This window comes from Athene noctua, chromosome 2 (genome assembly GCF_965140245.1).
Source record: "Athene noctua chromosome 2, bAthNoc1.hap1.1, whole genome shotgun sequence".
Taxonomy (NCBI): Eukaryota; Metazoa; Chordata; class Aves; order Strigiformes; family Strigidae; genus Athene; species Athene noctua.
In genome coordinates, this window is record NC_134038.1 from 809327 (window position 1) to 824118 (window position 14792).

Consider the following 14792-nt stretch of genomic DNA (forward strand, 5'->3'; position numbering starts at 1 on the left):
CCCCTCTGGGGAGCACTGGGAGCTACTAAAGTGCACTGGGGGGAATTGGGGAGCACTGGGATCACTGGGCTGGTGGTACTGGTGAGCACTGGGAGCCACTGGAGTACACTGGGGAGCACTGGGGCCACTAGACTGGGGAGGACTGGGAGGTACTGGGGGACACGGGAGCACAGGGGCCAATGGTCTGGGGAGTACTGGGAGCCACTAGAGTGCACTGTGGCATACTGGGAGGACTGGGACGTCGGGGCTGGGGGATGCTGTGGAGCACTGGGCGCTACTGGAGTGCACTGGGGGATACTGGGAGACATGGGAGTGCATTGGGGAGCACTGGGAGCTACTGGGGCTGCTGAGTTTGGGGATACTGGGGAGCACTGGGGCCACAGGACGGGGGTACTGCGGAGCACTGGGAGCACAGGGACCACTGGACTGGGGGATACTGGGGACCACTGGGGCCATTGGACTGAGCATACTGGGGAGCACTGGGAGCTACTGGAGGGCACGGGAGGCACTGAGGCCCCCGGGCTGGGTGTACTGGGGAGCGCTGGGAGCGCCGGGTCCTCCCGCCGGCGTGGAGGTTCCGCCACACTTCCCGTCGTCCCCTGCGGCCGGGCACCGCCACACTTCCCGTCGTCCCTTGCGGCCGAGCGCCGCCACAGGCCGGGCGGGATAAACCCCGCCCCGAGAGGCGGGCTCATCTCCCGTGTTGACCAATGGGAGCGGCAGTCTCCCGCCCTTCCCCGCTCCGATTGGTGCAGCGCGGGCCAATGGCGGCGGGGCGGGCTGGCGGGCGGCTGTGGCGGCGATGAGCGCGGAGCGGGAGATCCGCCGTGAGTCCGGGGCCCACACGGGCCCCCCCGAGACCCCCCAGACCCCCCCGGCTCGGGGTCCCCAGAGACACCCCCCGCGGTGCCGGGACCCCTCAGGCGGCTCCTCACCCCCCCGGGTTCCCTCACGCCGCCCCGGCCCCTCGGTGCTCCCCCCCCGCCCCATTTCCCCCCCCCCCCCCCGTTCACAAACCCCTTCCCGACCCCCCCAACGCCCCCAGTCGGAGTGGGGGGGCCGAACGCACCGGGGGGGCTGCAGAGAGACACCCCAGTCCCGTCCCCCCCCAGCTCAGGGCCAGGCCCCGGGCACCGGCTGCTTTGGGGGGGGGGGGTGTCACTGGGGGGGTGTGTTGGGGTACACAGAGGGTGGGGCACGGCTTCGGGGGGGTCACACCGCGCCGCCCCCCACCCCACTTAAGTTTCCTTCACGGGTCGGGCTGACACCTGCCCCGCCCCCCTCCCCAAGTTTCCCTCACGTTGATCCGGTCCCTCGGTGCCCCCCCCCCCCCCCCCATTCATAAGCCCCTTCCCGACCCCCCAACACCCCCCAGTCGGGGTGGGGGGGCCGAACACACTGCGGGGGGCTGCAGAGAGACACCCCCACCCCAGCTCGGGCCAGGCCCTGGGCACCGGCTGCTTTTGGGAGGGGGGCGGGCGTGTTGGGGTACACACAGGGGCACGGCCGCGGGGGGGTCACACCGTGCTGCCCCCCGCCCAGAGCTGCAGAAGGCGAAGGAGAAGGCTCAGCGCGGCGGGAACCTGGTGGAGGAGGCGGCGGTTTGTAACCAGCTGGGCGAGATTCTGGCCAGCCATGGTGCGTGTGTCCCCCCCCACCCCCCCCTTCACTTCGAACCCCCCCACCCCACCTGTAACCCCCCCGTTTGCCGCCAGGACGCTACGAGGAGGCTCTGGAGGAGCACCGGCAGGAGCTGCGGCTGCTGGAGGGCGCCGGCGACGCCTTGGGCAGCGCCGTGGCCCATCGCAAGATCGGGGAGCGCCTGGCCGAGCTGGAGAGCTACGGGGCGGCGCTCAAAGTGGGCCCAGACATCGGGGGGGGCACTAAAACGCCTCAGGACGAGCCTCAAATCTTTTTTTTTTTCCCCTTTTCCAGCACCAGCGGCAGCACCTGGAGCTGGCGCGGTCGCTGTCGGACGCCACGGAGCAGCAGCGGGCCTGGGCCACCATCGGCCGCACGTTCATGCTGATGGCCGAGGGCCGGGACCCGCGGGAGGGGGCGGCCGCCGCCGCGCTGGCCCAGGCCCAGCAGGCCTTTCGCACCAGTTTGGCCATCGTGGAGGAGAAACTGGAAGGTGAGGCCGTGCTGGGGGCGCCGCGGTCCCTCCGCACCTCCCAGCGGGCTGTGGCAGCTTCAGCAGCTCCTGGGGGTTTGTTTGTCCTTTTTTTCTGGCGGTTTTTTGGAGCTTCAACACTTCCCGGTGGGTTTTTTTTCTTGGGTTGGGGAGTTTTTGGAGCTTCAACAGCTCCCAGCGTTTTTGTTTTTTTGGAGCTTCAGCAGCTCCTGGTAATTTTTTTTTTTTTTTTTTTTCACAGCTTCATAAACCTCCCAGTGGGTTTTTTTTGTGGGTTGGGGATTTTTTGGAGCATCAACAGCTCCCAGTGATTTTATTTTTGCGGAGTTTCAACACCTCCCGTGGGTTTTGGACCTTCAACAGCTCCTGGCAGGTTTGTTTGTTGTTTTTTCCCGGAATTTTTTTGGAGCTTCAACAGCTCCCACCGTTTTTGGGTTTTGGGGTTTTTTTTACTTCAACAGCTCCCAGTGGTTTTTTGGGGTTTGTTTTTTGTTGTTTTTTTTTTTCTCTGGAGCTTCAACAGTTCCTGGCAGTTTTGGGGTTTTTCTTCTGGTGTTTTTTTGGACCTTCAACAGCTCCTGACAGGGATTTTTTTCTTTTTTTCCCATGTTTTTTTGGACCTTCAGCAGGTCCCGGTGAGCTTTTTGGTGGGTTCATTTTTCTTCGGAGCTTCAACAGCTCCTGGCTTGGATCTTCAACAGCTCCCGTCGGGTTTTTTTCTTTTTTTTGGGAAGCTTCAACAGCTCCCAGCGTTTTTTTGTGGTTTTATTTTTTTTTGGAGCTTCACCCCCTCCTGGTGTTTTATTTTCTTTTTTCCCCCAGGGAGCGTGGCACACCGGGAGATAACGGAGATGAGGAGCCGCTTGTACCTCAACTTGGGTTTGGTCTACGACAGCTTGAAGGATTCGGCTAAATGCGACCACTACATCAAAAAAAGCATTTTCCTCTCGGAGTAAGGGCGGGCGGCGGGGCAGGGCGGGGGGGTTTGGGGGGGCAGATCCATCAGTGACGGCGGCCCCGTTTGCAGGCAGGCTGGGCTCCAGGAGGATCTGTACCGTGCCCACTTCAACCTGGGGCACATCCACCTGCGGGAGGGGGAACCCTCTGCTGCTCTGCGCTGCCTGGCCCGGGCACGCGACTGCGCCCGGAAAATGAAGGAGAAAGGGATGGAGAGCGAGTGCTGCAGCAGCACGGCCCAGGTGGGTGCTTACTGGGGGGGCTCGGGAGATTTTTCCTGGTGTTGGGTGCCCCCTCCCTCAGCAGGTGTCCCCTCTGTCACCCAGGTCCTGCTGAGTTTGGGGGATTTTGTGGCCGCCAAGCGCTCGCTGAAGCAAGCCTACGTGCTGGGCTCACGGCAGCCCTGGCAGCGAGACCTCGTCCGCTTGAATCTCCGCTACGGTGAGCCCGGGGCGGTGTCCCCAGGGGCGGGGCGGTGTCCCCAGGGGGGCTGTAGAATCCTTCATCCATCGTGCCTTCCATCCAGCCCCATCGTGCCTTCCCCTTTGTGCTGCCACAGCTCAGGGCTTTGAGGACACACGGGGGTGACACTGGAGGGGACACCGAGCCCCCCACCTCTCTGTCAGGGTTGGTGGCTCTGGGGGTCTCTGGCATGCCCTGATTGTCACCCGTTTGCAGCCACCAAGGTGACGCGGCTGCAGGAGGCTCTCGAGGAGGCAGTGGCTAGTGACCAGCCGGCGGCCCTAGCCCTCTGTGAGCAGCTCGGGGACACCTTCTCCAAGCATGGCGACTACGCCCGGGCCGTGGACTACTACCAAAAGCAGGTAAGTGGGGTTGAGGACGGGTTTTTGGGGGCTCTGGGGGTTTGTTCCTGCTGACGGGGGACTCCCTGGGGGCAGCTGAACTTTGCCCAGGAGCTGGGGAGGCCGGCGAGGGAGCTGGCTATTATCCACGTCTCGTTGGCCACCACTTTTGGGGACCTGAAGGACCACGCACAAGCCGTCCACCACTACCGGCAGGAGCTGGCCCTGCACCAGGGCAACGCGCTGGAGGTGAGCTGGGGCTTGGGGGGGCTATGGGGGGCTTCATTGGGTCCCTCAAGGGGCTCTTGGGGGTTCTGGGGGGTTCCCTGGGTCCTTTTTGGGGCTCCTGGGGGGGGTCCTGGAGAGCTCCTTGGGTCCTTTGGCGTTCCTGTGGGGGGCTCCTGGGTGTCCGGGGGGCTCCTGAGGGTCCTGGCAGGGCTCTTTGGGTCCCTCAGGGAGTTCCCTGGGTCCTTTGGAGGGCTCCTAGGTGTCCTGGGGGGGCTCCTTGGGTCCTGGGGGTCTGGGGGGGGGGGCTCGTTGTGTCCCTAGAGGGGCTCCCTGGGCCCTAGGGGGGGTTCCCTGTGTCTCTGGGGGGCTCCTTGGGCTCCCCGGGGGCGTCCCCAGGTCCCTCAGCTTGAGGGGGGGGTGTTGCTCAGCTAGGCTGTCCCCCAAGTTGGGGTGGGGACACACACCCCCCCTGCCCTGGGGTGGCCCTGCCCCCCCGACCCGAGGGTGTGGGAGTGAGGGGTGCCCCCCCTAGCAGGGCCTATGGCTCACTGTGCCCCCCAAGGAAGGTCTGTGGCCCCCCGGGAGGGTCCGTGGCTCGCTGTGGCTCCCCCCCGAGGGCCAGGGCCTGACTCTGTGGTGGCCAGGAGGGGAAGACGTGGCTGAACATGGCGCTGGCCATGGAGGAGGCGGGCGAGCCCCGCGCCGAGCTCCAGCCCTGCCTGCACACGGCGCTGGAGCGAGCGGAGGCGGCCGGAGACCCCCGCCTGCAGGTGAGGAGGGGGCACAGGGACCCCCCCGCAATGTCCCCCTCAAACCTGGGCTGGCAGCGACCTTCCTCCTCCTCCTCTTCCTCGCCAGCGGCAGATCCTGCGGCGTCTCCACTCGCTGCAGCTGCGGGACGGTGACACCGACGCGGCCGCCAGCACCGCGGCCCGGCTGGGGGGGCTGGGGGGCTCCGCCGAGGAGGAGGAGGAGGAGGAGGAGGAGGAAGAACCAGAGAGCAGCGAAGCTCAGGATGAGAGCGAGCTGGAGCTGTCGGAGAGCGGTGAGGGGGGCCCGGGGGGGTTTTGGGGTGCCCTCGCGGGGGGGTTTCCTTCATGGGGGGGTTTCTTGCAGAAGGGGAGGAAGAGGAACTCGAGGGCTACAGCAAGAGCGTCCCCGGGCGCCGGCGGATCAGCAAGGTGAGAGACACTGGGGGTCCCCCGACACCCCCAAAGAGGTGGGGGGGGTTTCCCTTCCCCTGACACCCCCAAAAGGGGGTGGGGGGGGTCTCCTCTTTCCCCTGATCCCCTTCAAAAGAGGTTTGAGGGGTCCTTTCCTTTCCCCTGACACCCCTAATGGGGCGGGGGGGGGGTGTTCCCCTTCTCCTGACACTCCCCAAAACAGGGGTGAGGGGGTCTTCTGACACCCCAAAAGGGAGGTGGAGGTTCTCCCCAGACACTCCCAGAAAGGGGTGGGGGGGTGAAGGAGACCCCCCCACCCGCCTTTGGGGGTGTCAGGGGAAGGGGAGGACCCCCATTCTTCTGAGGGTATCCCCTTCCCTTGACACCCCAAAGAGGGGTGGAAGTTCTTCTCCAACACCCCCAAAGACGGTTGGGGGGTCTCCCCCTTCCCCTGACACCCCTGAAGTGTGTGTGGGGGGGTCTTTTCTTGACACCCCCAAAGGCAGGTGGGGGTCTCCCCTTGACACCCCAAAAAGGGGCGGAGGTTCTTCTCTTGACACCCCCAAAGAGGGTGGGGGGGTCTTCCTTTCCCCTGATACCCCCCGAAGAGGGGTGGGGGGGTCTCCCCCTTCCTCTGACGTTCCTAAAGCGGGGGGGGGGGGGGGGAGGGAAATCTCCTCTTTCCCCTGACACCCCCAAATGGGGGGGGGGGGGGCGCTCCCCTTCATACCCCCAAAGAGGAGGAGTGGGATGTGTCTCTCCCTCCCCCTGACACCCCTCCAAGAAAAGGCCTGGGGGGGCTCCCCCGGTACTGGGGTACCTCCCCGGGGTCCCCCTGACTCCCCCGTCCCCCCCCCCGGGCAGTGGAACCGTCGGAACGAGCGGGGCGAGACCCCCCTGCACCGCGCCTGCATCGAGGGCGACCTGCGCCGCGTCCAGCTCTTCCTCAGGCAGGTGGGAGAGGGGACGGGGCGTCCCCAACGCTCTGGGGGGGTCCCTTGGGTGCTTTTGGGGGCGCAGGAGATCCGGCGCCCTCCCTTTTTTTATTTATTTGCAGGGGCACCCCCTGAACCCCCGCGATTACTGCGGCTGGACCCCGCTGCACGAGGCCTGTAACCACGGGCACCTGGGTGAGCTCTGGGGGGGGAAAACGGGGTTTGGGCTACGGGTAGAGCCCCCCCCAAGTGTCTGATTGTCACCCCCTTGTCCCCCAGAAATCGTCCGGCTGCTGTTGGACCGGGGGGCTGCGCTGGACGATCCCGGGGGGCCGGGCTGCGAGGGCATCACCCCCCTCCACGACGCCCTCAGCTGCGGCCATTTTGAGGTGGCCGAGCTGCTGGTGCGGCGCGGAGCCTCGGTGACGGCCCGCAACGCCAAGGTGAGGGGGGAACAAAACGGGGGGCTGGGGGGGCACGGGGGACCCCAAAATTACCCAGAGAGCTTTGTGTCCTCCCCCCGCCAAGGGCCTGACGCCGCTGGGGACGCTGGAGGAGTGGGCGAGGACCTACGGCAAAGAGCTCGACCAGGACACGCGGCGGCGGTGCCGGGCGGCCGAGCGGCTGCTGAGGGAGGCGGCGGCGCGAGGTGGCACCCCGGCACCCTGCTCCGCTTTTTTTGGGGGTGTTATTTTTTGGGGGGGGGCGGGGGTCACACCAGTGTCCCTCCGCCCCGCAGTTTCCCCGGCACGGCTCCGCCAGGACTCGCCGCCGTCGGACAGCGAGCGGGAAACCCGGCGGCCGCGCTCCCCCCCGCCGGCGGGACCCGAGGACGGCGCCACGTCACCGGTGAGGAAACGGCAACGGGGGACGGAGCCCGACGAGTACGAAGCCGCCGTCGGGGGCCTCGGTGGTGCCAAACCCCCCCCCGGCGATGGCACCGCCGCAGCACGCCAGCCCCCGGCGCTCATCCCGGCCGAGGAGTACCTGGAGGACGACGACTGGCTGGAAGATGACTTGGGGGAGTCCCGGGGGGCTCGTAAACGGCCTCGCCGGGACCCCCAAGACCTGGCGATGGTTTCGGGGGACAGCACGGGGCCGGACAGTGACGGCGGGGTCCCCGCGCCGGCCCGGCACCGGCAACCGCGGCAGCGCCGGAGCGTGCAGAGCCGGCTGACGCGCTTGGTGGGAAGGAGCCCGGCGGGACGCTCCCGGGAACACCGACCCCCCGAGGGGGCCGGGACCCCCCCTGAGAGCGAGGGGAGCCCCCCCTGCCCCCCAGCACCAGCGCCACCGGCACCGCCGCCCCCCCTCCGCGTGCGGGTCCGCGTCCAGGACAACGTCTTCCTCATCCCCGTACCCCAAAGGTAAGAGGTTTACCCCCCCCTTCCCCCTACTTCTAGACCCCCCTCCCTGTTTTTTTTCCCTTTGGGGACCCCGGTGCCGGGCGCTGACCCCGAGGCCGGTTTCCCCGTCGCCGCAGCGAGAACCGGGCCGTGGGCTGGTTGGCGGAACGGGCGGCCGAGCGCTATTACCAAACCTGCGGCCTCTTACCCCGCCTCACCCTCAAGAAGGAGGGGGCGCTCTTGGCCCCCCAGGACCTGGTGGGGGACGTTTTACAGAGCAACGAGGAGGTAAGGAAACGCCCAACCCCGGCGCCGGCCCCGGGCCCGAACCGTAGTGCTGACGGCGCCGGCGCTTCCGTAGGTGCTGGCGGAGGTGGGGTGCTGGGACCTGCCCCCCCTGGCCGAGCGGTACCGCAGAGCCTGCCAGAGCCTGGCTGTGGGTGAGGAAAAAAAGCCCTTTTTCCCCTCGGGGGGGGTGTTGGGGGGCTCTCGGGGCTCCCCAGTGGCGTTGAGGGCCACCAAAGGGGCCACCAGGCGCCGGTGTCTCTCCCGGCAGAGCCTCACCCGCTGCTGCTGAAGGTGACGGAGCTGCAAGAGCAGAGCCCGGTGTTGGGGGTCGGGGGGGGCCTGGCCCTGCGGCCCCCCCACCTTCCCCCGTTGCTGAGGGCTCTCAAGCTGCAGGCGCCGCTGCGGCAGCTGCGGCTGCGCGGCTGCGGGTTGCCCGATGCCATGGCTACCCAGTTGCTGGCCACGGTGGCCACTCTGCCCGCCCTCACCCTCCTGGATCTGGCCGGGAACCGGTTCAGCGCTCAGGGGCTGCGGCACCTCCTGCCCCAGCAACCCGGCACCTTCCAGGTACGGGGGGGCCGGCGGCGTCCCCCAGACCTCTCGTGTCCGTGCCCCAAATTTGTCCCCAAACCTCGTGTGTCCCCTAAACCTCATGTCACCCCAAAATCTCTGTCCAGCCCCTAAACTTCTTGTGTCTGTCCCCCCAATCTCTTCTTCATCCCCCTAGATCTCTTCCTCTTGCCCCAAACCCTTTGTCCCCAAATCTTATCCCGTCCCCCAGACTTATTTTTCCCCCAGATTTGTCCCTAAACCTCACGTCACCCCGAAATCTCTTCGTCCAGCCCCTTAATTTGTCCCCAAATCTCTTCTGCGTCCCCTAAACCTCATGTCACCCCCGTATCTCGTGTCTGTCCCCCAAATTTTTTGTCCCCCAATCTCTTCTTCATTCCCCACCAAATCTCTTCATCTCACCCCAAACCCTTTGTCCCCAAATCTGTCCCCCAGATTTTTGTCCCCAAACCGCTTCTGCGTCCCCTAAACCTCTTGTCACCCCCAAATCTCTTCATCCAGGCCCTAAACTTCTCACATCCTTTCCCCAAATCTCTGCATCCTGCCCCAAACCCTCCGTCCCCCAAACCTCTTGTGTCATCCCCAAAATTTTTGTCCCCTAAATTTGTCCCCAATCCTCTTCTGTGTCCCCCAAACCTCATGTCACCCCCAAATATCTTTGTTCCCCAAATCTCATGTCCGTCCCCCAAATGTCTTTATCCCCCCTAAATCTCTTCATCTCACCCCAAATCCTGCCTTTGTCCCCTAAATCTCACCAGCCCCCCCAAATCCCCTTCTGGTCCCCTAAACCCCTCACCCAGCCCATAAACCCGTCTTTCATCCCCCCAGTTTCTTCATCTCTCCCCTAAACCTCCCGTCCGTCCCCCCAAGCCCACCTTTGCTCCTTAAACTCTTCATCTTCTCCTTCAGCCCCGAACTTCTCGTGTCTGTCCCCAAACCTTCCCATCCCCCCCACCTCTCAACTACCCCCAGTCTCGTCCCCCGACCCCCCCAGCCACCAAAGCTATTTCTTGTTCCCTAACCCCTGTCCCCCGAGCACCCCCCTCTGTCCCCTGAACCCCCCCTCCTTCCCCTAAGCCCCCCTCCGTCCCCGAACCCCCTCCTGTCCCCTAACCTGTGCCCTGACCCCCCCTCAGTCCCCCAAGCCCCACCTCCATCCCCTGAACCCCCCCTCTGTCCCCAAACCCCCTCCTGTCCCCTAACTTGTCCCCTGAGGCCCCCCCCAATCCCCTGACCCCCCCCCCCCGTCCCCTAAGCCTCACCTCCATCCCCTGAACCCCCCCTCCTGCCCCCTAACCTGTCCCCTGAGGCCCCCCCAATCCCCTGACCCCCCCTCTGTCCCCTGACCCCCCTGTCCCGGCAGAGCCTGGAGGAGCTGGACCTGAGCCTGAACCCCCTGGGCGACGCCGCCTGCGGGGCGCTGTCCCAGCTGCTGCAGCGGTGCCCAGCGCTGACCACGCTGCGCCTGCAGGCCTGCGGCTTCGGCCGCGCCTTCGCCCTCGCCGGTACGCGCCTCAACCCCGCCTAAACTCACCGGCGCCCAAGCCACCGGCGCCTAAACCTCTGCCCAACCCCAGGAGCGCCGCGGCTGCAGACTCTGGCCCTGTCCTGCAACGCCCTGGGCCCGGCGGGGCTGGCGCGGCTCCTCGGGAGCCTCCCGGGCCGCGACCTCGTCCGGCTGGAGTTGGGCTCCGTCGCCGCCCCGGGCCCGCAGCCCCTCACCGCCGCCCTCGGCAAGTACCTGGCGCAGGTGAGAGGGGACCCGGGGACGGGGCGGGGGACGCCTGCACCCCCCGGTACCCCCCTGGCTGGCCGCAGGGTGCCGGCGGGGTTGTGCCGGTTTCGGGGTGCTCTTCCCGCAGGAGGGCTGCGCCCTGAGCCACCTCGTGCTCTCCGGGAACCGCCTGGGCGACGGGGACGTCCTGGAGGTGGCCAGGTGAGACCGGGGGACACCCTGGGGATCTGGGGGGGACCCTGGCACTAGGATCCAACCCCTCCCCAAGGGACACCCGGCAACGAGCGTGGTGACACCGCCGGCTCCGTCTGCAGGAGGAGGTTTAGGGGATGGAGGCCGGGTTAGGCCGGGTTTAGGGGACGGAGGATGAGGTTTAGGGACAGAGGGCAGATTTAGGAAATGGAGGGCTAGGTTTAGTGGGTGAAGGCTGGGTTTAGCAGTCGGAGGAGGTTTAGGGACAGGGAGTGAGGTTTTGGGGACGGAGACTGGGTTTAGGGAACAGGGAGCAGGGTTTAGGGTATGGAGTAAATTTAAGAGATGGGGGTGGAGGTTTAGGGCGCAGGGGGGAGGTTTAGTGGAGAAGGGCCGGGTTTAGGGGATGGAGGAGGAGGTTTGGGGACAGGGTGAGTTCAGGGGACAGAGATTGAGCGGATGGAGGGCGAGGTTTTAGGGACAGGGGAGGAGGTTTTGGGGACGGGGAGTGGGTTTAGGGAACTGAGACTAGTTTAGGGGTTGGAGGCCGAGGTTTAGGGACGGAAGGGACCCCCTTGGGGGACAGAACAGGGGGGACCCTTTCTCCATCCCCCCTCCTGTGCCGCAGGTGCCTCCCCGCCTGCCCCGCCCTGGTTTCCCTGGATTTCTCGGCTAATCCCGGCATCGGCACCGCGGGGCTGCAGGCGCTGCTCAGCGCCCTGGACCGGAGGACCCGCGGCCTCCACTTCCTCTCCCTGGCAGGTACGGCCGCGGCACCGGCACCGGCAACCCCCCCCCAGCCCCGGGGAGTAACGGCCACCCCCCTCCCCCCAGGCTGCGCCGTGGAGGCTCCGTCGGACGCCGCCACCTGGGCCAGAATCGCCGGAAAAATCCGGGATTTCCGCCTCTGCGGGCGGCAGGCGCGGCCCAGCCCCGGGGCAGGCGCCGAACCCGCCCGGCACGGCCCCGCCCTCACGCGGCACCGGAAGCTCTTCCACAAGGGCCGCTGAAGCGGCGCCGGCGTCTCCTGGCTTTAACCGGAGCCTCGCGGCCTTAACTGGTTTTAACCGGAGCCTCGCGGCCTTAACTGGTTTTAACCGGAGCCTCGCGGCCTTAACTGGTTTTAACCGGAGCCTCGCGGCCTTAACTGGTTTTAACCGGAGCCTCGCGGCCTTAACTGGTTTTAACCGGAGCCTCGCGGCCTTAACTGGTTTTAACCGGAGCCTCGCGGCCTTAAGTGGTTTTAACCGGAGCCGCGTGGCCTTACTGGTTTTAACCAGGCCTTAACTGGTTTCGACTGGCATCTCACAGTTGTAACTGGCATCTCATGGTTTTAACCAGCATTTCGTGGCTTTAATCGGTTTCAACCAGTGTCTCGTGGCTCTAACCAGTTCTAACCGGAGCCTCATGGCTTTAAGCAGTTTTAACCAGAGCCTCGTGGCTTTAACCACCGTCTTGCAGTTTTGACCGGTTTGAACCGGTGTCTTGTGGTTCTGACTGGTTTTAACCAGCATCCCGCGGTTTTAACTGGTGTCTCGTGGTTTTAACCAGCGCAACCATTACACGCCGTAATTACCAACACGACTGGTGCTCTCGTGGTTTTAACTGGTGTCTCGCAGCTTTCACCAGCGCGGCCGTTACGCGCCGCAATTACCAACGTAACTGGTGGGTTTTGGCGTCGCCGGCGCTCGCGGGGGGGTTTATTGTTCCCGGCCCCCCCTGAGCACCGGCCAGGACCGGGAGGGGGGGACGGGGAGGGGGTGGGCGCGTGCCGGCGGCGGCTCAGGAGTGGAGGAAGCGGTTGAAGGCGTTGTAGGCAGACTCCAGGTCGAACAACATTTGCCGGACCTGGGAATCATCCAGCTCGTCCGACGCCGACATCCCGCTGAGCGTCTGGAGCCTGGGGGGAGGTGGCGGGGGCTGCGTCAGCGCCGCGCCGGCCCCCCCGGCCCCTCCCCGCCACAGTGCCGGTACCGGCACTCACCACTGGTTGACTTTCTGCCTCCCCTCGAAGTCGGGGGGCAGGTGGCTCATGCGGTTCATCGTCTCCATCAGCTCCCGTAGGTCCGGCTGGATCTGGGGAGGGGATTTGGGGGTGAGCGGCCGCGTTGGCATCGCCAAACCGGGGCTCCCGGTGCTGCCGTGAGGCCATTACCTCGTCCATGGCTCGGATCTCCAGGCGCAGCTTGTCCATCACCGTGATGAAGAGCTGCCAAAAGAGCGTTCGGCTCAACCCGACCCTTCCCGGCTCAACCAGACCCTTTGTACCTCAACCACATCCCTTCCCGGCTCAACCGCATCCCTTCCCCGCTCAACCCGACCCTTCCCTTCCCGGCTCAACCCGACCCTTCCCTTCCCGGCTCAACCCGACCCTTCCCTTCCCCGCTCAACCCGACCCTTCCCTTCCCCGCTCAACCCGACCCTTCCCTTCCCGGCTCAACCCGACCCTTCCCTTCCCGGCTCAACCCGACCCTTCCCTTCCCCGCTCAACCCGACCCTTCCCTTCCCCGCTCAACCCGACCCTTCCCTTCCCCGCTCAACCCGACCCTTCCCTTCCCCGCTCAACCCGACCCTTCCCTTCCCCGCTCAACCCGACCCTTCCCTTCCCCGCTCAACCCGACCCTTCCCAACACAACCAGACCCTTCCTGCCTCAACCGTGGCCCTTCCCACCCCCCCAAACCACCACAACCCGGCGCCAGCCGCCCCCCGGCCCCATACGGAGACGATGTCGGCGATGCAGCGGTTGAGGTTGCCCTTGTCGTCCTTGATGGTGATGGGTCGATCCTCCTTGATCCTCTCCATGGCCAAGGGGCAGTCGAGCTGCGGGGAAACGCCGCCGTGAGCGGCACAACCGGAGCCCGCCTGGGGCCGGCGGCGGCGCCGGGGCTCACCCGGAATTTGCGGCAGAAGTCGTCGATGGAGCTGATCTCGGAGCCTTGGACTTGTTTGAGGGCGGCTTTGAACTGGACGAGGAGGCGGGAGCAGGCCGCCGTGTACCTGGGGGGGACACGCAGGGACACGATGGACACCCCCGCCACCGTGGTGGCGCGCCGGGTGCCGCCGCGCCGGGGACTCACTCGTTAGGAGAGACGCAGTCCTTGATGTAGGCCTTCTCCAGAGCCTGCAGCGTCTTCACCACCGCAAAGAGCTCGGCCATGTTGTCGTACCTGGAACCGCAACGGGGACCGCGGTGGGGGAGAAGGGGGGGCCGCGGGGGGCAACAGTGTCCCGGGGAGGGGGGACACCAGGATGGAGAAACATGTCCGGGGGGGACCGTGGCGGACAACGGGGTCTCGGGAAGGACCATGATAGAGAACAAGGGACCACGATGGGGACAAGGGAACCACGATGGGCAACTGTGTCCCAAGAGGGATCATGATGGGGACAAGGGGACCATGACAGGGACAAGGTGACCACGAGGGGCAACCGTGTGCCAGGAAGGGCCCCGATGGACAAGGGTGTCCCAGGAGGGGCCGTGCCGGTGGGAAGGGGCCGGCGATGGACCGGGGTGTCCGGGGCGGGAACACGACGGCGAGGGGGGTCCCAGGAGGGACGACACGGGCGAGAAGGGGACGGTACTGGCCAGCCGCGTCCCCGGTCACCGTCACCCGCGGGGATGTGCTGGGGGGTCACCGGGGCTCGTCGGGTCTGGGGGTCCCGCCCGCCCCCCCAAACCCCCGCTCCGGTTCGGGGCCGCACTCACTCACTTCTCCCTCTCCCGCGCGTTCTTGTAGAGCTTCACCTCCTGCGGGGACACGGGCAGGGACCGCCGGCGGCTCAGCCCCGGGGGGGCGGCGGGGAGGGGACGGGGCGGGGGGGGACACGGGGGCGGCCCCACTCACCTCGTACAGCTCCGGCTTGTTCCCGGGGGCTGCGAACGGAGGGGGGCAGCGTCAGACGGCGGCTGGGGAACCCCGGTGTCCCCTCCGGTAGCCCCGGACCCCCCCGGTAGCCGCTGTCCCCCCCCCCGGTAGCCCCGGACGCCCCCGGTCGCCCCCGAGGCCCCGCGGGGCCTGGTCCCGCCGCTCTCACCTCCCATCCCGGCCGGGCCCGTGATCCCGTGAAACATCCCGCTGGGGGCTTCCACCTCGCCCGCAGGGCTCCGGGGGGCCCGTCCCGTCCCCCCCTCCTCCCCCCGGCGGGGTTTGGGGTCTCTTTCCCCTTCCCCCCCCCCCGCCCCGGTGCCGATCGCGGTGCCGGTGGCCGCGTTGCGCTTCCGCAAAATGGCGGCGGCTCGACGATGCGGCGCTCGGCTGGAGGCGCCTGGGGGCGGAGTTAGGGCGGGGAAAGCGGGCGGGGGGCGGGTCCTGCCCCGCGGGGGGCGGAGCCGCTGCCGGGACACGGCGGCGCCGGGGGGGGGCGGGCGGCGCTCCGGGCCCTGTCCCGGCTCTCTGCGCCGAAGCGTCGCATATTCATGACACGCTCATACATATGCATGAG

The 14792-nt window shown here is 66.5% G+C and overlaps 2 protein-coding genes across 3 annotated transcripts; one reads left to right on the forward strand and one right to left on the reverse strand.

Annotated features, from left to right (window-relative positions):
- Positions 1 to 784: 784 nt before the first annotated feature.
- On the forward strand, positions 785 to 11535 carry TONSL (tonsoku like, DNA repair protein). Its single transcript, XM_074898274.1, has 25 exons — positions 785 to 827; positions 1543 to 1638; positions 1716 to 1858; positions 1936 to 2134; positions 2957 to 3086; positions 3162 to 3333; positions 3418 to 3532; positions 3770 to 3915; positions 3991 to 4143; positions 4767 to 4892; positions 4981 to 5167; positions 5239 to 5303; positions 6150 to 6239; positions 6343 to 6415; positions 6500 to 6663; positions 6749 to 6869; positions 6960 to 7587; positions 7704 to 7854; positions 7928 to 8006; positions 8123 to 8421; positions 9788 to 9929; positions 10002 to 10174; positions 10287 to 10360; positions 10980 to 11113; positions 11186 to 11535. The coding sequence occupies exons 1-25, from the start codon at positions 803 to 805 to the stop codon at positions 11359 to 11361; spliced, it is 3861 nt and encodes a 1286-aa protein (XP_074754375.1). The 5' UTR covers positions 785 to 802; the 3' UTR covers positions 11362 to 11535.
- A 144-nt stretch (positions 11536 to 11679) lies between these two features.
- On the reverse strand, positions 11680 to 14523 carry VPS28 (VPS28 subunit of ESCRT-I). Of its 2 annotated transcripts, none has more exons than XM_074898291.1 (9): positions 14385 to 14523; positions 14195 to 14223; positions 14060 to 14097; positions 13430 to 13519; positions 13244 to 13349; positions 13071 to 13172; positions 12507 to 12560; positions 12336 to 12427; positions 11680 to 12251 (listed from the first exon to the last, which is right to left on the reverse strand). In XM_074898291.1, exons 1-9 carry the CDS (start codon positions 14419 to 14421, stop codon positions 12134 to 12136), a joined length of 666 nt encoding a protein of 221 aa, XP_074754392.1. In that variant the 5' UTR covers positions 14422 to 14523; the 3' UTR covers positions 11680 to 12133. The 2 variants fall into 2 exon arrangements, with proteins under 2 accessions (XP_074754392.1, XP_074754393.1); XM_074898292.1 differs by having other exon boundaries at positions 14056 to 14097; positions 14385 to 14432.
- Between the last annotated feature and the right edge of the window lie 269 nt (positions 14524 to 14792).